The sequence below is a fragment of the Ixodes scapularis genome, unplaced genomic scaffold (genome assembly GCF_016920785.2).
Source record: "Ixodes scapularis isolate PalLabHiFi unplaced genomic scaffold, ASM1692078v2 PGA_scaffold12__126_contigs__length_90152505, whole genome shotgun sequence".
Taxonomy (NCBI): Eukaryota; Metazoa; Arthropoda; class Arachnida; order Ixodida; family Ixodidae; genus Ixodes; species Ixodes scapularis.
In genome coordinates, this window is record NW_024609838.1 from 39,482,740 (window position 1) to 39,503,614 (window position 20,875).

The 20,875-nt window shown below is 44.5% G+C and overlaps 1 protein-coding gene across 1 annotated transcript in view; it reads right to left on the reverse strand.

Moving 5' to 3' along the window:
- Nucleotides 1-20,875, reverse strand: part of LOC8037640 (transportin-1) — a 64,876-nt gene that overhangs the window by 24,334 nt on the left and 19,667 nt on the right. Inside the window, exons 12-19 of the mRNA XM_029976162.4 lie at nucleotides 20,449-20,598; nucleotides 19,036-19,110; nucleotides 16,599-16,685; nucleotides 12,705-12,812; nucleotides 6,751-6,909; nucleotides 4,864-4,951; nucleotides 3,838-3,936; nucleotides 716-811 (exon numbers count right to left, since the gene is read on the reverse strand). Coding sequence (XP_029832022.1) covers nucleotides 716-811; nucleotides 3,838-3,936; nucleotides 4,864-4,951; nucleotides 6,751-6,909; nucleotides 12,705-12,812; nucleotides 16,599-16,685; nucleotides 19,036-19,110; nucleotides 20,449-20,598 — 862 coding nt within the window. The remainder of the gene's footprint in view (nucleotides 1-715; nucleotides 812-3,837; nucleotides 3,937-4,863; nucleotides 4,952-6,750; nucleotides 6,910-12,704; nucleotides 12,813-16,598; nucleotides 16,686-19,035; nucleotides 19,111-20,448; nucleotides 20,599-20,875) is intronic.

Genomic DNA, 20,875 nt, shown 5'->3' on the forward strand with positions numbered 1-20,875 from the left:
CCGGTTGGCAATGGGGGGAGGGTTGGGACTTTCTTGGGCTTGCTGGGGGTTTTCTGGGACTAAAACGTTTGAGAACCCCGATCTTGAAGAAAAGGTACCATGCATTCCGGCTCGGCAGACCCCATAGGCGGTACCGACGAACCCAAATCACTGATGCTGCCTCAATATGCGCGAGGGAGCGGGAAAAGATCACTTGTATGGTCTGTGCCTGGTTCTTTTCTAGCCTGCCTTGCAGGAAAACACCGGCATCCTTCACTGTATAAAAATAGATAGTTGACAAGCGCTAAAACAGCTTCAACTCGTCACAGCAAAACAAACACGCCCAACCTTTTGCCTGTTTTCTTCCTATGCGTTTTTTTTTTCCTCTTTTTTTTTTTTTTTTTGTGACCAACGATGTCAGCGTTTAGAATTTGCTGCGTTCTGCTCCAGTGTTTTTCCCCTCTGGCTACGGCACAAAAACCCAACCGCAAAACAACAACCGTCATTTTTAAGTCGGAGAAACAGAAATGTATCTTTTCTGCATGCTTTCTCATCTCACATTGCTGGTTGAGCCACCCTGGTCGAGGTAAGCTGACACTCCTCATGTAAAAAGCTCTAAGCCAGAAAAAAAAAACAAGCAAGCTGTCAAAGGAAAGGTTTGAAAAGAGAACCCATGCAGTAGAGAGAGAGAGAGAGAAAGAGAGGGGGCAGTGGGGGCCTTCAGTGTGCACTGTACCAGTGTTCTCCAGCAAAGTTTTGGGAGTGTTGGGACGGTTGATGATGGTCACCAGCTGGGTGAGTACCATTGGGATGTAGGGCTTCATGTCTCTGCCTGCAAGGGAGGAACAACACACCGTAGCATCAGTAACATCATCATTAATTCTTAAAATTATGTTGTTTTTCCACACATATTTCTTTTATTGTGGCTTTTAAGATGCGGCACTGTGCAGCAGCACCTTGCCTCGCGCACCCTGAGGTCGCCCTTTTGATTGGCCTTTGTTTAATTGTAACTGTAGCTTCCTTGTTTTCGCAGTCGTCAAATACAAAGTTTGTCAAGAATTTCCTGGATCACGGTGTTCGCAACGCAGCGCGAGGTTGAACGACATAGACTCGACATTCTGTAACAACGAAAGAGCATGTTGCTTAAACGAATAAAAAACTGAGCACCATCAAAAAGTGACCCTACAGAATAAAGCATTGTTTTCATCCCTTGCACATACATGCTTGAAAACTTAGAGGACGCGTAAGCTTCGCTCGCCTTCAAGGGCTTAACGCAATAGCGTTATCGGGTTTCGTTTGCAAAGCCTTCTTTAATTAAAGCATGCTTCTTGCCAAGCCGTGCAAACGTGTCCGTGTCTAGTCGGTAGCATCATGCGTCACACGACATCACCAGTGGCTGGGACGTCATGACCCTATCAAACTGCTAAATTTGGAGGGACAGTTTTCCGCTTGACTTGGCGGAAAAATTTTCGATAGATTTGGCAAGAAAAGTTTCTGCTTAATTTGGCGGGAAAGCTTTCCGCTCAACTTGGCCGGAAAACTTTCTGCTAAACTTGGCGGTAAAACTTTCTGCTAAACTTGGCAGGAAAAATTTCCGCTAAACTTGGCGGGAAAATTTTCCGCTTCATTTGTCGTAGGAGATCGCAAGAGGTTCTGCAGCGGTCGGCTGCAGGCGGTCACAAGTGGGTGAACGACACACTTGACCACAACTCACCAGTATCGGTAAAAAAATAAAAAAATCAGTTTTGGGAAGTGCATCGATAGGTGGAAACAGTCTGTAATTTGGTTTTGTTTTTAAGGTAGAACGCTATACGGGGAAGGGTATTCACTGGATGCCCCATTTGAGGGCGCTGATTAGAGCACATGCTCCAATCAAACTCGCATCTACAGGCTGCTTAGACCGGCAATCCTGATAGTGCTAATGCACGTTGCAAAAGGACTCAGGAAGCTCAAAATCAGCAAGCACTCAGCAGTCGCGCACACAGATACGGCCCCAGTGAATACTTCCTGTGACGAGAGCATCTGCTTCTGATACTTTGATCGACCGTGTGTCCACACACGCCCAGTGGCACGCGATGCCAGGTACTACACGATGCTGCGACTTCACACTGAGCGAGTGTGTCGCACGACGCAACATTGCGCCACGTGATGCAATGCTGCGCGACGCTTCAACTAGACATCATCACACGACCACGTCGCACAATGTCCCACAGCACCATGATGACACCAAACTTCATGCAACGTTTAATGACTCCTAAACAAACCTAAACGATCGCTCCTTGAATACTGCATTTCATGCATTACAGGGATCCGGAGATAAAGAACTCTGCCAATTTTTGTTTAAGAAATGAAGAGCAAAAACAGGCTGAATAGAAAGTTCTGAACACCAAGGGCCGGCTTTCCAGACCATGTAACATTTTTTTTTTTTTTTTTTTATTTTTATTTAGAGGATACTACAAGCCATCGAAGGCACAAGTAGGTGTGGGAAATAACATATACATTCACACATAAAACGAAAGCAAATAACACGACATTAAAAGGTTTATAACTAACTAGCAAATATACAGGATATATTATTTAAAAAAAAGGGGGGAGGGGGAAAGCAAGCATCAAGCAGTATGTAATTCCATCATGCACTAATACAAAATGACCTATCCAGATGTAGTATGAGGGTTTATACAATCCTAATGTCCATGCGAAAAAGATGAAGGTGCAGCAATGTACAAAGCAAAACATGTTAGTTGTCAAGACGCTCGAGACCTTCTACAAAGTTGGTGTCGATAAATAGTTCGAGAGGTAAACCGTTCCAGTCGCTAATAGTGCGAGGGAAAAAGCTAAACTTAAACATATTAGTACGCGCAAAAATGGGTGTTAGTGAAAACTGATGTCTGTGCCGCGTAGCTCTTGACGCTAAAGGGGAAATATATTGCAATGGGTCTATGCGAGTCTGTCCTTGCTGAAGATGAAACAAGAATTTCAACCGCGCTAGTTTCCCTCTGGCCTGAAGAGTCTGTATTCCGTTAGCCTGCATAAGTTGAGATGGTGAATCCAGCCTTCTATACTTTCCGTAAATAAACCGAACCGCTCGACGTTGCACCATTTGGTAAGCCTTGGTAAAAAAATGACTGCATCTCCACGTGGTGAATGATGTTGATTGGGGCGAAGCTCTGGTGGTGCTTGTCTGCGTAGACGCTGAGCCGCAGCATGCCGAGCCTTTTGTTCGTTTTCATCCATGTCAGAAAGAAAATGTGTGGTATGGAACATGGTTATATAGCGCTTGTCCTGTGTGCTTCTTCGTCTTTTTGTCCCGTCTTTTTTGCGCTATTTTTAATATGGTTATATACGCATTTCACTATTTGACCACAGCGCCCTCTCGTCTATAAACGTTGAGCCAATGCACGCAAAGTTTAATGCGACTATATACGCATTTGACTGCAGCGCCCTCTCCTGTATAGACGCTGAGCAGCTACATGCAACGTTTCATCCACGACATCCCCAGCTCTTGAGTTACTACCACATCTCAGAGCCCCTACCCGTCCCGCAGTCGTGGCCGGGTGGTTAAGGCAATGAACTAGAAATTCATTGGGGTCTCCCCGCACAGGTTCGAATTCTGTCAACAGTGCAAACATTTTTTTTTTTTATTTTTATTTATTTTTTTTTTACACGAGCACCAGCAAGATTGATGTGAGCACAGGCACCGAACGGACAAGGCTGGACTCTAAGGAGCTTCGCCCCTAAAAAAAAATGTGTCTATTTGACCAGCGCCACAATTAATTTTTCTTTTCATTTTTTTAAGCCATAACCAAGTCCTAACACACAGAAGCACCAATAACTTGCGCGGAAAGAGGACAAACTCACCCAGTTTGACAGAGATCTCGCCGATGGCCCACGTGGCATTATTGCACACGGAGATTATCTCCGGATTTAGGTTTTGGCCAAGAATGGGTAGGAAGTCGGCTGGAACCGGAAAAAAGAAAAGGATGGGTCGCACACAAGGACACCACTCTAAAGCCCGGTTCGCACGTGCATCTCGGTACCGACATGATGCAGAGTCGGTGATGCGTCGGCAGTACTGTCGGCGCTACTGCCAGTGTTACTTTAACGCTTGCCAGGCGATTTTTTATGGTGTCAGAAGACTACTCAATCAATATTTTGCTAAAGGGTCACATATTTTTAATAAAGTAAAAAAAAAATGAAACTTCTCAAAACCGGAACCGAAACTGGAGAGAAAGAAGAAATATAGAGGAGGAGAAAGGTACCAAAAATTATGTGGCTGTGCAATTTATTTTTTTTTTTTTAAATTAACATTTGTACACTTTTTAGAAGCCACAAGAAATGGGTACCTTATTTTCGTCCATTTTTAGTGTTGAGTGTGTGCCTTCGATGACCCCTTACTTTGATTATCTTAGGCGGTTGTGTCTAAACCATAGAAAACGGCACGTGACCACAAAGAAGAGTGAGCGCGACTCAAACCGGTTAGTTCTAGTTCGGCAGTTTTTGGGCGGAAAGAAAACAAATTTCGAGCCGCAAATTGTGTACCTAAGCTCTGTTTTTCTCCAGCTCTTCTTCAAAGTACAGTGCAACCCACTTATAACGATAAGGAGAAAACCCGAAATTTCAATCGTTATAACTGATTATCGCATCTGGAGTAGAAACGGATCCTTTTCAGTCTAAAAGCTCTAGAAACTGAACGTTATAAGCGGGTTGCACTGTAGCACCGTGGCGAGAAAAAAAAATAACGAACTGCAAATGTCGCTCCAACAGGACACGTGCGGCGACCTGCCAGGGGTGCCTTGAGCTATTCATTCTCCGCGATAGCAACGATGCGAGCGGCAGAGACGACGGGACAACGCGGCGGCCAAGTTCAGAGGGGGCATTACTCACAGATGCAAGGGTTGACGTGCTGGAAGCAGGCTTTGGTCAGGTCGCCCAAAAGGGCAAACGAACTCTGCCGCACCTCGGGCATTAAATCCTGCATGAACGAGTCGTCGACAGTCAGGCCTAACTACCAACTGTCGTCAAACTAGACAGACTAGTGGAGCAATGATGGGTCGAGCAATTGTTCCTCTTATAAACAATTGGTTAAGTCGAACTACAAATTGTAATTAGTGCACACAAAGTACCGTATTTACTTGATTCTAAGCCGGCATCGGTTCTAGGCCGACCCCGCAAAAACGGCAAAGCCAAAAAATAAAAAAAAAAATTCTCGATTCTAGGCCGACCAAAAAGTATAGGAAAAACACCATAAATTAAACACAGAACGGAATTTATCTGCAATGTACAGCACTATTTTGGTCACGAATCCGACGGTATGCTCACGGTTAATGTCTGCATTTTTCCTGATCATTCGTCGTCCTCACTGGTATCTTTGTCACTGTCCACTTCCCACAACGCGTGGTGATCCGTACCGTCCAGGGCATTCGAGATGGAACACTTTCGGAACGACTTTACTTCCAGTTCCGCCGGGATGTCGTCCCATGCGGCCGCGATCCGAGGCACACCTCATTCTTTTGCAACTTCTCTTCCTTTTGCCTGAATGATTTCTGTTGTTACGGGATGTGCTGCTGCTCTTTGGGCCATGATGAAGTTTGCGACCTCGATCTCCACCTCGTGGTGCCTTCCCTTCCACGGTCCTGAGAACGCCATTCTTGTTGCCGCACATGCAAAGAGCTGACCACGCTGCTTTCTCCAGCGACGCACATTTTTTTTCGTCCACGCCGAAGTCACGCTGGGCTTGCAGGTTGGACGAGTGTTCAGCAGCCAAGACAACTTTCCTCTTAAAAGCCACAGAGTAGTGGCATCAACTGGTCGATGCCATAGCGTCGAGTAGAGACAAACGTTCCGTGCGTTCCGTGGTACGCAGCGTATCTTCCCGAAGCGATGTAGACAAGATGGCGTCCTGCGGTCATGGCGGAGCCGGATCCTCGTATCTAGGCCGACCCCCGAGTTTTGGATTTAATTTTTTTGGAAAAACTATCTGCCTAGATTCGAGTAAATACGGTATAGTGATTACTAGTTGAAGCTAACTACAGGCACCCATTGATTCACTCTACCTTGAATAGGTCTAAATTGAGTCCAGCTAAGAGCCAGCGTAGCGATCGGTCAAACTCAACTAGAAGGTGTGATTACTTCAACCGCAAATCACGCTAGAACCTCTACACTAGCCCAACCGGCGCAGCAGCTAGTGTAAATCGTTTCATTATAATTCCGAACACGGTTGAAGGCTCGAACATGCACCAATGCCGACACACATGATAAAAGCGCAAGTAGATGGGCATTAACTGCGCTCGACTTGTTAAGCAGACGACAGAACACGCAGAGAAAGCCGACGAACACACCGATGCCGTTTGATCAATTCCACCGGCTCGTAGCGTCGGCTGCAAACTACAGAAGTGTCTTCTGCCGGACGGAAAACCACTTTCCAGTATCCTCTCCATTCACTCTCACTCTTCTCTCCCCACAGGAGCAAGTCTTCCTCTTTCACGAATGGAAAGAAGGAATCAAGGGAGAGTTTTCTCCTTTCTGGCCGCTTGTCAGTCTTTGAGGCAAGAGGAAGTATAGATGGTGCAAACGCCCATGAAGATTGATCAAGCCACCCAGAAATCGGAATCTCTGTGCCTTTGCTGCTACCAAACAACGTGTTTTGGATCGAACCAAACCTAGGCGGCAATTCTCATTCTTATGTAATTCGCACAGGTCGCAATATCGGTTACGTTCCTATAAAAAAATCTAGAACCACGATATGGGCGATGGGAGGCAGGGCTCACTCACCTGCATGCACTGATAGAGAAGCTGCATGATGTTCGAAGACATTACCAGGGACTCCATGTGGCCATTGAGGCCTTCTGCCAGCCCACTCAACAGGTCCAGAGCCACTATGACAAAGTCCTTGTCGGGGGCCTCAAACTGGTCTGGGTGTGCTGCATTGGCCTGGAACACCATGTCAATCAATTCCATCATTTACACAATTCTAACAAACTCACGTACAACACCCCGCATAGACATATGCGGCCTGTGCATACGTTCACGACAGAGCTCCAGTCAAGTTTGTATCTTGTCATTAACCACATTTTTTATTGTACACAAAGTGTCGAACCGAAATTTTTATGCGAAGCGCAAGTTTGTCTGCTTCCTTAGCAGGGGTTGTGGTGACATCAGAACACCGAGCTCCAATTGGCTATGATTGAAGGAAAGTGGGCCGACCTCAAGGCTTGCTTTGAGGTCTACCCACTATCCTTCAATAAGAGCCAATCAAAGCTCGGTGTTCTGATGCCACCAAACCGTTGCAAAAGAAGCAGACAAACTTTTTCCCGCATAGTTCAGTTCCAGTTTGGTTACGGGGAGCAAAAACAATGGCTCAAACCGGTTTGAACTGGCTTGAACCACTAAACTAATAATATATTTTCCGCATTGTCCTGGCAATGTAGGCACTATTTCCTCCTTCAAACTATTAACTATGTAGTTTTTTCTATCGTTCGTAAAATCCGCGTTTATTTTCAGGTACCAAAAATGTGTAAGTTTGTTATTTAATTTCAGCACAACTGTAAAAGGAAATCTGGATTGACATGCTAAACTTCGTATTTACACGACTCAACGTTCCTTCGTTTACCAGGGTCAAATGCATTTCACCTGAATCAAAAGGTTGTCGCAAAGTGTGATAGGTCGCCTAAAATACACACGATTGGTACGACTTTGCGTCGCAGTATTAAAAGTTAAATCACAGTTGTGCCTTTGAACTAAGGAAATAATTAGAGTGCATAAAAATCGGCACCTCGTCAACATATTATTGTGAACTATGGTTTACGAAATATGTTTCACAATATATATATATATATATTGATCACGATACAACTAAACAATATATATATATACAATGATGATACAACAGCTAAAATCAATAAAATTTTCAAAATATCACTAAAGATTTTTGGGCAAGCCTTTTCAGTCTACCTTTAAAGAAACACTGAGTGGCAATCACACTTGTTTTTATAATTAACATTGCTTATACAGCACCGTGATGCAGGCAAAGAATCATGAAGAAAGGAGTGATCAAAATAGTTCCCTCTAATCTTCAAGCACCTTCGTACTCGGATCAAATCTGGCCTGAAATGGCGATTATACAGGTGGCTGTTGCAGTTTATTCTTGACAAGATGCCAGTAAATTCAATTTTCAAATAAGCATCGCCTTTGCTAACTGATGATTTTTTATTAAGTACAAGAAAATAGTATTTCATGCTCAACTCGACATCACAGCTACTTAATTGGTCACTTCCTAACGGTTTGCGTGTGCAATCGTCAGTTCTGCCATGCACCCCCCACAGCTTGTTTTTGTCCAGCCGACAGACACATATAATTTATGTTCATCACATAAAAGGGGCAGCAACAAACTTCTATATGATTGAGAAGTTATATATGTCAGGAACATATAGTTATTTATATTAGCTTCAAAATCAAAAATTTATTTAAGGCCCTCCCAAATAATTGATACGTGTGCCTAAAAAAGACAAAAATGCTGCAAAAATTCTTTTCGGAGCATCCTTCAGATTGTATGTGGGTGCATTTACTTACGATATATATATCTTTAAGGTGATAGGCCATTTGTTAATGCTGCCATATCTTCAGTCAGCAATTAAATATCTTTTTATTATCCTTAATAAATGTGACTCTATCAAGTTCACAGAACCGCTTGAGGCCAACACTCGAAAATACACCAGCTGCTGAGTCTGCATAAAAATCTGTTTTTTTTTCGTTTTTTGTTTGCTGTTTGGCAGTGTGGAACACCGGGTTGTAAGGTACGCCAAAATGAACTTTGTGGTCACATGATAGACCGAAAGGCAAATACACAAAATGCGCAGAAAGAGAGAGACAATAAATTATATATTTTCTAAGTAATCCTATTCACAATGCCTTACTGCAAAAATAAATACATAGAGATGCATGCAATGATATTCGTAATTATACATATAGAGGACAAAGATTCTTAGAACCCTATGATAAATCACATTTTGGCATCAGCTTGCATGACATCGAAACTTGTTTTGGGCCTTCACTTTACAACTCTGTGCTTAATCACACATGCGCTCTAACATTTCATTAGTATGTCATATCACTGCAAGACTTCTATACATACAATCAAACCAGTTTATAACGAGCAGCAGGAAACGCTAAGATCAGTTCAATATAGCAAAAAAAACAAAAAAAAACATATACAACGAACTTCCACGATGCATTCGTTGTAAGGCAAGGGCCTCTCTTTCTTTCTCATCTCTTCGCTTCTGCCTTGTAACAACGAGCTAATTTTTTTTTTTTTTTTTTGCATGCTTGCAGATTTATTTTTTAGCTTATCTCCTTTTCTGAATCGCTTCTCTTCGTAAGCAACCACTTTGGAATCAATTTTTTTTTTTTTTTTTTCTGTACATGCATGCAGTGTTTTTTTAGCTTTCTCTTCTCCTAAATCGCTTCTCTTCGCTCAATTTTTGTTCGCGGCTTGAGCTTTTAGAATTTTCTTTCTTTCCTACTTATTTTTGGGTGAAAAGGGACAGGCTAGAAGACTATTTGTTGCACGTTTTTGGAAGCCTTCCCGGGGGGAAAAGTTCGATATAGCCAATGCGTTGTTTGTTATAAAAAGTACTTTTTACATGCATTTTTATCTAAATTTTCAGCGAGTTCGATATTGAAAATAATTAGCTGTACGTGGGTTCGTTTTAAACGGGTTTCACTGTACTGCACAAATTTACAATTTGGACATCTACTGCTAATGTTGCACATTGCATTTCACCAGGAAGCTGAACTGTTTAACATGGTTTGAACGTGACGTCATTGCACTACTATATACTGGTGATCATTGAGATTTGTTCAGGAATATTTCTTATTCCTGAGAGACTGCCTCCTCCGTTTGGGGTGTTAATTTGACAATAAGATTTGTTTCACTTGTTTTTATTTCACACCAAACTGTGAAGTTAAAAATAAAATGCAGAGGTGGCCAAAACTTGCGCAAGGACCCAAGAACAACAAACGTTTGGATGTAAATCTGAGGTCACATGGGTCTTTTTTTTTTCATTGTATCCCTGCCGTCACACTTATAGTTCTATGCAGCGTGAATTACTAAGTCACATTTCGTTTTTTTCAACTTGCTTGTTTTGGGGACAACTTTCTGAGGCAGTTACACAACAATAAAAACGTGTTTGGGTGCCTCAATTATGTTTATATATGTAAAATGGGTCGTGCAATACCACTATAAAGTAATCCCTGACGTTGATAACTTGCAAAAACATCCACTAGTTTTTCCCTCCGCGCATGGCAAATGGAGAAGAAAGAAGGAAAGAAACAGCTTTCTCCTCAACTCTCAATTAGAACGAGCGACAGTGTGGTCCGACGGTGAAATCTAACCATGTACCGTCAGTGTTCATCATAGTCATGCGCTGGGGTTGGCAAAGCATAGAGCACAAGCTGAGCTTCAGATATTGTCAGAGTTAGGCAATTATCATCTTTAACTAAGCACAAGTCGTCACCCGGATGTTTAGCGATGCTGATGATACGGAGCACTCGACTAAGGGTCATGAAAATCTTGTAAGTCACAGTGTCACGTGACTCTTGGTGCAAAGCCGTGATGTCAAGTTATGTCACACTGTCAACAATGTTAATAAATCTAGTGACGCTCTCGATTTAAATCGACTAGACGCAGTGAATCATGCAACGTCACAAAATCACGTGACGTGACATTACTTGGCAGCATGTATTGACTGACACCATGACATCATGTGACCACGTCACAAGCAATTCATTATAGCCCTAATACGAAAGCACCAAGCCCAGAATTTCTCTTACATTGCAATTCTGTATATGACGATTTGATCAACACAAAGAAATACAGCTGCCAATTTGTTTTTATTCCCAAATGTTCATTTTGGGATACTTACAAAAAAGAAGAAAAAAAAATATTGTGAACCATTTTGACACAATTACCGTTAGATTTTTTCACGGTTCAGTTCCAAGATGGCAGCGAAGATTTCGCTTCGGTTCAGTTCCGGTTCGGCTAAAACTAACGGTTTGGTTCAGTTCTGGTTCGACACCCTGATTCTATGAAGTGGTTAAGTAAAAACAAACTGCACTAAAAACTGCAGCCAAGAAATAGACCTCTCTTCTATATTTTTGCTTAATTAATAACACACCGATTTATCTCATTTCTCAGCAACCAAAGGAAGTTTAATAATGCAACTATCCCACGTAACGAAAAAAAAAAAAAAAGGAAGCATCGATTTTAAATATGTGTTGTCCAAAAGAAAGTATTTGTGAGAACAATGGTGATCAGATCCTCATTTTTTCCTGCAGTTTATTACTTCAGCATTGGTGCACCTTTGTGCTGACCACGTCATACGTGGTCAGTGCAGGGTGCAACAAAGTTTTCCAGAATTATGTCTCTGACAAATGGCCCGTGCGCTATCCTCATGGCTAGCCTCCCACGCTAATAGCTAACGAGTTTCACAATGTACACATATTTGAATTTACAACAGATTTCAAACAACCCAAGCACAACATTTGAAGCTTAAATGTTTTTTTTTTTCAACGCTTATCATTACTACTGTTTATAAAAGCAAATACCAAAATTAAATTTTTTTTTTGTATCTCTAACTTTGAAGCAATTTAAAATCGTAGTAGTAGTACTGACACTTTCAGAAACCTCGAAAGCTTCAAACTTTGCAAATTCCCACTTTGCCAAAGAACAGCAAACTTGTAAATTCAAATGTCGGCAAGGTTAGAAAATTTCTAAACCTTTCGAACTCAAATCTTGAGAGGTTTGCAACATCTTAAGTTTTACGGCACCATGAAACACAAAGCAGCAGATACAGCAATAAAGATATGCGAGCCATTCTGAGTAGACTCCCATTTTCTGTAAGGACACTTAGAGCTGAAGTTCTAAAACTGACCAGTCGCATTCCTTATCATGAAAGCATTCAGAGCCAGGTCACCACAAGGTAGCCTCTTTCAGTGCAAAGCACAATGCCTCATGAGATGGGCAGACCTACCTTATGTGCTGCATAGAATACCTGTATCTGAAATTTCAAATTGTTCACAAATTACGCACTGCTGGCAGGAAACTGCAGCACACTAACCCGCTGCAAGGAAGCAGACAGTGCTCATAAGCAGAGTGCCTACTATAACTTCATTCTTCAATTTTCTTTCTAGGCTTCCTCTCGACTATAAAAAGGTCAATCTCCATTCAAATCAATAATTAAAAAAAAAAAATATGCAATGATGACAATGACATTGCACGATGCATGGCGACATCCTACAGGCTTTAGAAGAAGAATATCAACATTTAAATGATCCTTGGGTTATTGGGAGGACTACCAAAGTACAGAAAAAAACGTTCTGGGGGTGGCTTCTTAACACCTGTCACAGAAAGCCAGCATGAGATAAAGCAATGCCAATGTCTTTCACAAATATCTCCAACCTTCCCTATGTTTGGCCCAAAACTCCCTAAAGAATTCCCCCAATTTCTCCCCACTCCCTAATATTCCCCATACCCTCCCCCATCAGCAAACTCCTTGGTATTTACGGCTGTGCTCCATGTTTACGATCAACCTCCTCTATTTGCAATTTACCTTTCGACATGCAGTCCCTCAGTACACGAGCCATCAAGAAACTTACACTAACCAATTTCTCCCTTTTAATTTTTGTTTTCGTGGCAGTTGCTAGGTGGCAGCACATGTAACCCAACTCACCATGTTCTGGTTTAGCGTTTGCTCCACGAGGGAAACGCATCTCCTGAAGACGGGCTCACAGTAGGGCAGGAATCCGGACTGGAGGGCAGTGGCCACGCTAGACAGGCACTGCAATTGGCCAAAAACAATCCAAGTCAGTCCGTCAAGTTGGGGGAGTTGGGGAAGTTGGAGGGACTCCTTCGTCCTCACTATACTCGGTTTCAGCCTAACGGGGCAAAGGGTGAAAGCTACGGCCCCTCATAAACCAATCGAAGTGACAGAAACGCATGACAGCTCTGTGCTCGAGTACAATCCAATGGTACATTGTCACGTGCCTCGCTCCAATACTCCGATTGGCTTACAAGACTCGCAGCTTCAGCCCTTTGCCAAGTTAGGCTGAGATTAAGTATAGAAAACATTGGCTGCATGTTTGGTCATTCTGTCAAACGCATTTAAATGCGGTACCTTTATAGTGTGGGTGGCGTTCTTAGTTCAAGTGGTGCCTAGGGCAGGGTTTTGTATGGAAACAAATCATGTCACACCATTGTCTCCTTCCGACGCTGTGTGCACTTCACTTCAGCGCCACCCAGATACAAAGCCTTTGCAGTGAATTTGCTGGGTCACCAAGGGTGGAAGCGTGCTTTCCTGCTCTTTCCACTCCTCGTTCTGCGCACTTTTTCTGGACCACCAGTCTCTGCTCCTCTCTTTTTTGCCCAATCCACCCCTCTTCACCCTCTTCACTCCGCACGCTTTCTCACACCACCTGCTTCTGCTCCTCCCTTTCATGTGTGCTGGGCCCGTAGCTCAGTCAGCAGAGCACCTGGTTCCATATTGGTGACCGGGATTCGATCCCCGTCACCGGTTGCCGTTTTTTTCAAGATTGTTTAGCGGTTATGGATCTTACACATTTTGAGCTTTATGCGGCTCCTGAGGTTCGTTGGCCCTATAAAGCTATTGCTTTAAAAAGAAATGTACCACAGAAAAAAATTTAGAATTACTCGACAGCTATTGAAATAAGGTGCGAAATAGCTCTCAAGCATTTATCCAGTTGCTCTTTCTAACGACCACAACTCTAGTGGTGCTCGTTGCCAAAACCCACACTCGTCAAACAGAAAGTTTGGGGCCGAAGTTTACGGAGTGTGCCGATTGAACGCTCGCAACGATGACGCTGCACTTTCGTCGCCGAAGTCCAATAGGAGCGCTACACAAACTTTCAGCTCCGGCTTTGAGTTGGACAAGCGTAGAGCCCCAGGAAACGATATGACGGCAGACCACTCCTCCAGAAATGTTGTAACTAAGAATAGAAAGCTCCCTCTCCTACTTAAAAGGAATGAAAGTACAGCTGGACAGTAGCAACCCACCCTAATAAAGCAGTTAAAAAAAAAGAATTTATTAGATTAGTAGTTCTACTAACCAATGTCTTCAATGCCACTAGCAGCATTACAAGCCAACGATTACAGCTTACGGATCAACACTTTAGTTACGAATAACTCCCAACTCAAAATAATAAATTTTAATTTTCTTTCTCTCCTCAATCCATTAATGAACAGAACCACCTGCCACAAAAATTTGTTCATTCCGCTACACAGACATTTCTAAATACTTAGGAACCCACCAGACACCACAGGCCGACGCATCATTTTCATCAAATACTACCGAATGCGCTATGGAAATCTTAGTCGCAACAGCATGTATTTTTAAAGATTATGCCAACTTATTTTCACTTAGGGTAAAAACATTTCTTTTTTGCTAAATTATGTTTACCATACAGGGCTAGTAAGTTCTGTCTGCTTCAGAAAAAGAAAAAGATGTTAGGTCTACCACAATTGCTTTTTGCTCTTAATACTACTTCAATATGTTAAAGGGATACTACAACGAAATTTTGGCGCTTATTTTATGGTCTATATATGTTCAAAGGAGCAGTATCACATCGAACACACCAATATCTTGTTAAAAATGTCACGAAAAAATGAAAGCCGCTTACAACTCCCTGTAACGCCGAATTAGAGCGCAGCTCTTGAGGAGGAGGAGGGAAGGGCACTGGGGGGGGGGGGGTTAAACTAACCAGGGGGGGGTCACGTTACCTTGGGGGTCACGTGACCCCCAATGCCGATGATGTCATCACTGACGTCACTGATGACGTCATCAGTGACGATGACGATGCGGGTACCGATGACGTCATTAGTGACGTCACTGATGACTTCACCAGTGATGATGACGATGACGATGCGAATGTCGGTGACGTCATCAGTGACGTCGCTGATGACATCATCAGTGATGATGACGATGACGATGCGGATGCCGGTGACGACATCAGTGACGTCACTGATGACGTCATCAGTGATGATGACGATGACAATGCGGATGTCGGTGACGTCATCAGTGATGATGACGATGACGATGTGGATGCCGGTGACGTCATCAGTGATGATGACGATGACGATGTGGATGCCGGTGACGTCATCAGTGATGATGACGATGACGATGTGGATGCCGGTGACGTCATCAGTGATGATGACGATGCGGATGCCGGTGACGTCATCAGTGATGATGACGATGACGATGTGGATGCCGGTGACGTCATCAGTGATGATGACGATGACGATGTGGATGCCGGTGACGTCATCAGTGATGATGACGATGACGATGCGGATGCCGGTGACGTCATCAGTGATGACGATGACGATGTGGATGCCGGTGACGTCATCAGTGATGATGACGATGACGATGTGGATGCCGGTGACGTCATCAGTGATGATGACGATGACGATGTGGATGCCGGTGACGTCATCAGTGACGATGACGTCATCGGGGGGTCACGCGACATCGGCGGGGGTCACGTGACCTCGAGGAGGGGGCCACGTGACCTCAGGGGAGTCACGTGACTTCGGGGGGTCACGTGACCCCCCACGAGGTCACGTGACCTTGGTGGGGGGCTCGCGCAGTGCATTATGGGACATTTCCCATGATGCACCGCGCGGTTACGCCGATGCCGACGCCGACGGCGACGCCGCTCAAGCCGGAAACGGGCCCCTAAGAGCTGCGCTCTAAAAGAATTTTAAAACAAATTAAACGATTAGCAAAGAGCACCTTGTGGATGTCGCTAACGCCTCGTTTGTAATGCCCGTCTAGGAACCTTGACAGCTAGTGATGGAGGTTGTCTCGCCTCCGGCCACGACGAGAGAAGAGGGGAAGGAGGAACTCCCCTCTTCTCGAGAGGGCCTTTTGAGTGTCGCAGAAGTAGCGGTTGTCTCCCTACAAGATTATAAAAGATTAACCCGTCACTCAAAATTCGTACAAAAGCAGCCGCTTCGGTGGCTGGAACGACTAGGCCATCCTCTCGACGTCAGCCTCGCCGTAGCTTCGCTCGTCCCGAGACGACCTACGTCACGATTGCGTTGGATGTCACGTGCTCTAAGCTGGGCCTTCTCCAAGCGCTTGCTAGAGTGGGCCGTTTATAACAGAACATACAGCCACCAGGCTCAAAATACAAACGTGCGATTGTCATTTACGGATATTCTGGATCATATTCAGCCTATTTTTGAACGCGACGGATATATTTCAAATTTCGTTGAAGTATCCCTTTAAGACGTGTCAATATTTTAAAAGTAATTAGCATTACTCTTAACATATTGACACTATCTTTAACCTATCCTGCTCAAACGGCTAACACTTAATTTTCTTCTTCTTGATGTTAATTGGCTGTACTAACCAATCATTTCTCCCACCTTACAAAATCTACGATGGGAGATGTAGTACAAATAAATAAACAGATCAACACCCTGAACCAGTCTCAGACAGTACGATTACTCAGGAAAGCTTCAGAGCCAGAAAGCTCAGCCTGTTCAACTTGTCATCATCGACCAAGTGAATATGAAGACCAACAAAGCATGCACAAAGAAGTTCTCCACTCACCTCTAGTAGAGGGAAGAGGTCCTTGTCGTCGTCTTTTAAGACGTTCCACTTCTCGATTAAAGGTGGCATCAAGAGGTTGATGTAGTCCTGTTGCGGAGAAAGATGTCGGATGTCATTCGCAATGAAGGCACGGAACAGGTGATGAGGTTGCAATCGCAAGGTATCTACCAGATAGCTTCAGTCAAATTCCCCGACCATCACAAAAGGAAAAGATGCAGAGGATGGGGTCGTAGCCATTGTTTGGGCTGTTCCCATTCAATCCAACGAGACGGGTGGCGGCTTACACTGACAAGCAATTATCCGTACCTCGCACAACTGCCACACGCCATGCCCTCCCGCACCGCCCATGTCGATTGCCTTCCCCAACTTGACTGATTTTCATACAATTTCCCCAACGATCCCCAGACTTTCCAGATGCCTCGAAATTTCCTGACAATTTTAGTTTATGTTTTACAGGTTGGTAGACACCCTGAATCGGTAATTGATTTCTCAACTATGGTTAAGCTAAATCTCAGCCCACCACCCGAGGCCAGCAGAAGGCAGCCCGGACACAAGTACTGCATCAACGTTCAGCTGACTGACTCATATTTATTGCATACATCAGGTTTAACGGTAAGTCGCTCGACCCAACCACTTTTCACCCGTTAAAGAAGCCCTGCAATCATATTTTAGCGTCTACCTTTTTTGCGGTTTCCAAGTCTCTTGGGGTTCGGGTAAGTCAGCGGGCACGGAGAGAGTAACTAAATATCAGTGCGTCATATTTTAACCGGACGACGCGGAAACCTCCTCCACCGACGAGGGCGACCCGCGGTACCGAAAGCGCGCAAAATGTGACGTCTTTGGTCCTTGGCTTGCCACTGGTCAAAGCCGCTAAAAGCTTTTTTTTTAGTCGAGATACATAATATAAGTGTCGCGAACCGTTTCAATTACGTATGAAAGTAGTTTTTGTTCACTATTTTAGATCAGAAGAGAAACAAATGCAGTTTAGAAAGTACAGAAACAAGAAATGACCCGTCGACATACCCGCCACCAAGCGGCGGAAAAAACGGCGCATGCAAGAAAGAACTAGTGGGATAAGGCTACGACGAACGAGGAGCGTAGAAAGGTCCCTGATGTACGCGGCGGCGCTGCGGTCGTATACCGGCTCGAGAATCCGACCGGTTCCGAGCGTTCCGAAGGTCTTCGGCGCGGGCCCTGCTGGCGATTTGGCCATTTGTCGGTGCGTCAGCGCGAAGTGGCTCCCGTTCTGAACTGATCTTTACCCCGTGTTTGCCGTCGTTTGTGGTCAATGAAGTGTTACGCCGAATTAGTGTTTAGTCGCGCAGCAAATGCAATGCAAGCTGCCCTGGCTGCCCGCTTCATACAGCCTGTCCAACACGTGCTTTAGTGGCGCCCTCTTGAGCCGTCGACACGGAGTGCGGCAGCCGTGAGCGCTCGATGGGCTCACTATTCCTCCTCTAGTTCACGGCCACTCAAGCCAGGACCTACGACGTCATGAAGGAGGTTATTTTTTGCTTGTTTTTGTAATTCTAATTTGCCTATAACTTTTAAAATAAAGCGAAATTTGAGAAAAGAAAATTTTTATTATGTTACTACGTTCTGTACGCTCAGGTTCAGTGCAAATTAAAAACCAGTCAAAAAGTCATTGCAGGGCCCCTTTAAAAGGCCTCCGAAAAAGAAAAAAACTATTTTTCTAGACAGTTCGCTTGGGACACGCATGTCAAAAAATGAATTTTATGCAAAAAAAAATTTTTTTTTTTGAGCACTGACAGCGACAGAGTTATTCGAAATTTTGCACGCAAAGTCGAAGACATCACGGAATGGTCATTCGCTCAACAAGATGGTAATTTACTCTTTCCACCTCAGCGTGAAGGCGAAGCCGATCCACCTCTCTTCCACACGCCCGAAGTACTGAGAGAGAAAACAAACAAGACTAAAAGTTTCTAAAAGTTACAAACACGTAGCTGCGAGGACTAAAGCTGTCCAAGTAACTTCCAGAGGACCAAGAGAAATATAAACAGCAACAGAGACCTCGTTTGAGACATTCACATATCACCATTTTGTTCCAGAGCGCGTGAGAGCGCATCTCCCGGCACGAGCTCCTGGCACTGACAGTGCTACAACGGCATTTTATTATTGGCCATTTCTTTGTATTTTTCCAGAGTGAGCGTGCAATGGGCGTCGGGTAGTACAAAAACACTAAGTGGGTTGTCGACGCAGAGGCACAGCTGCGTGGCAATGCCTCCACTTCGCAAGCAGCGGACCCAGGTTCGATTTCCGCGGGCGGAGGACAATCTTCTTCGAGGATTTGGCAATGTCGATGAAGGACACCACCCTACCACGCCGACCACGACATTAACGACGAAGGTTGTTTCTAGTGGCGGGAAAAGCCCGTAATGGCTATTGCTGTAAGAAGACTGAAACGATAGGGACTCACAGGTTTGTTTAGGTGGTGACCCACCGAGTCTGCCAAGGTGCCGATGGCGTCGTACAGAATGAGCAGGTTTTTATGCTGAAATAAAACGTGGGGAAAAAGAAAAAAGGTCAGCGGTGATACAATTGGTCAGAGTAATTTCGGAGCACCCTTTGGAGTGGTCAAAAGCCTATTTTAGAGTGACAAAAGGTAACTTTTGGAACGTAAGCGCGCACTTATTTTTCCTTCATGCCTTTCGGTGGAGAGCCGCAAGAGGTGCTGTGAATGGCCGCATGAAACCAAAGGTAGACCGAATGGTACATTCTAATGAAATGTTACAATAGGATAATTTCGAGCACGCAAATCAATGTTTCGTCCAAGTTCTATAAGTTTTAATAAAACTGAAATTTTTGACTCGAATAAAAACCAAGCTTTCGTCTTTTGGTTATGGACGTCAATGACATTTTAAATTTAGACAGGGTTCTCCCTACGGTGGGCGGCAAAACCACTGCCGCCCACCACTCTGACCGACCGCCAATAGTCCCGACTGACCGCCCACTGCTCAATCATGCCGCAGGGTGGCGATGCGATTTTGCCTGCGCGCTTGGCTGCAGACCGTCGTACTCGGCAGGCCCGTGCACCACATTATAGTGTGTTATCGCATCGTTGACTGCCGCCACTTGCATCAGTTTTTGAAACAAGGAGAGCAGAGTGCCGCCAGGAGGGCGATATAGGTGCTCGGCCGAGTAGGAACACAAAATAACCAGGCGACAAACGCGCACCGCACAGTAGTCCTCTCTCTGGGCAGTGAGCACAGACGAGCAGCAGAGAGCAGAACCGAAAGGACTTTTCTTTGACTGTTCAATGCTTGCTCGCAGTGTGGCTTGCTTTATCTTTGCCTATTGAGTTCGACGGTCTGCAGCCAAGTCCGCAGTCAAAACTGCATCGTCATTCTGTGGCATAATCGAGCGGTAGGCGGCAAAGCCACTGCCGCCCGCCGTGGGGAGAACCCTGGCAGCAGTCCACATAAGTCTTTTCACAATACCTAAGCATCCTTTTACTAAATCTAAAATTTGAAAAAGATGTTATCAGAATACTGTGATCTATACTAAATCTAGAATTTGAAAAAGGTGTTATCAGAATACTGTGATCTATAATATATACAAAAGCTTTTTTTTTTTTTTTTCCAGCTTCCAATAAATTGGCTAAAAAAAAAATATTGACAAAAAGCTTTTAGTAGACAGAAAATTAATGAACAAAAAAAAAATGAACAAAAAAGTGAAGAAAATTAAGAAACTGTAACCACTTTTCCATGTTATCACCGCACGTATTTGGGAAAATACCAGGACGCGCCACAAGCTTTCGTATGCTTTCCTCAAAGGAGGTGTGTTCCCGCGTTGGATCGGATGGACCAACATGGGGAAACGGCAGACCAACCTGGTACTTGCTGAAGGCAAAGACAAGAGTCTCGAGGATGAAGCTGAGGTAGGGCACCAGCTCGGTGCAGGCCTCTTCCTCCAGGGTGGCAAAGGCGCTGCAGGCCGCCTCCTGCACCCTCTTGTTGGCGTCCAGGACACGCTTCAGCAGCTGCACACGTGCAGGCACACGCACGCCATGTCAGGATTGGAGAGGGGAAGCCACGCCGACAGCGCCCAAAGCGTCGGTCACCCCTTAACCGCTTTGGATGAGCCTAGTTTTGGCGCTCGTAAGAAATCATCTTTACGACCGCCAAAACACCTAAACACGTTACACTCTAAAAGTTAAACACGCAGCTGCGAGGACTAAAGCTGTCCGAGTATCTTCCAAAGGGCCAAGAGAAATTGGAACAGCAACAGAGACCTCGTTTGACAGACGTTACGGGAAG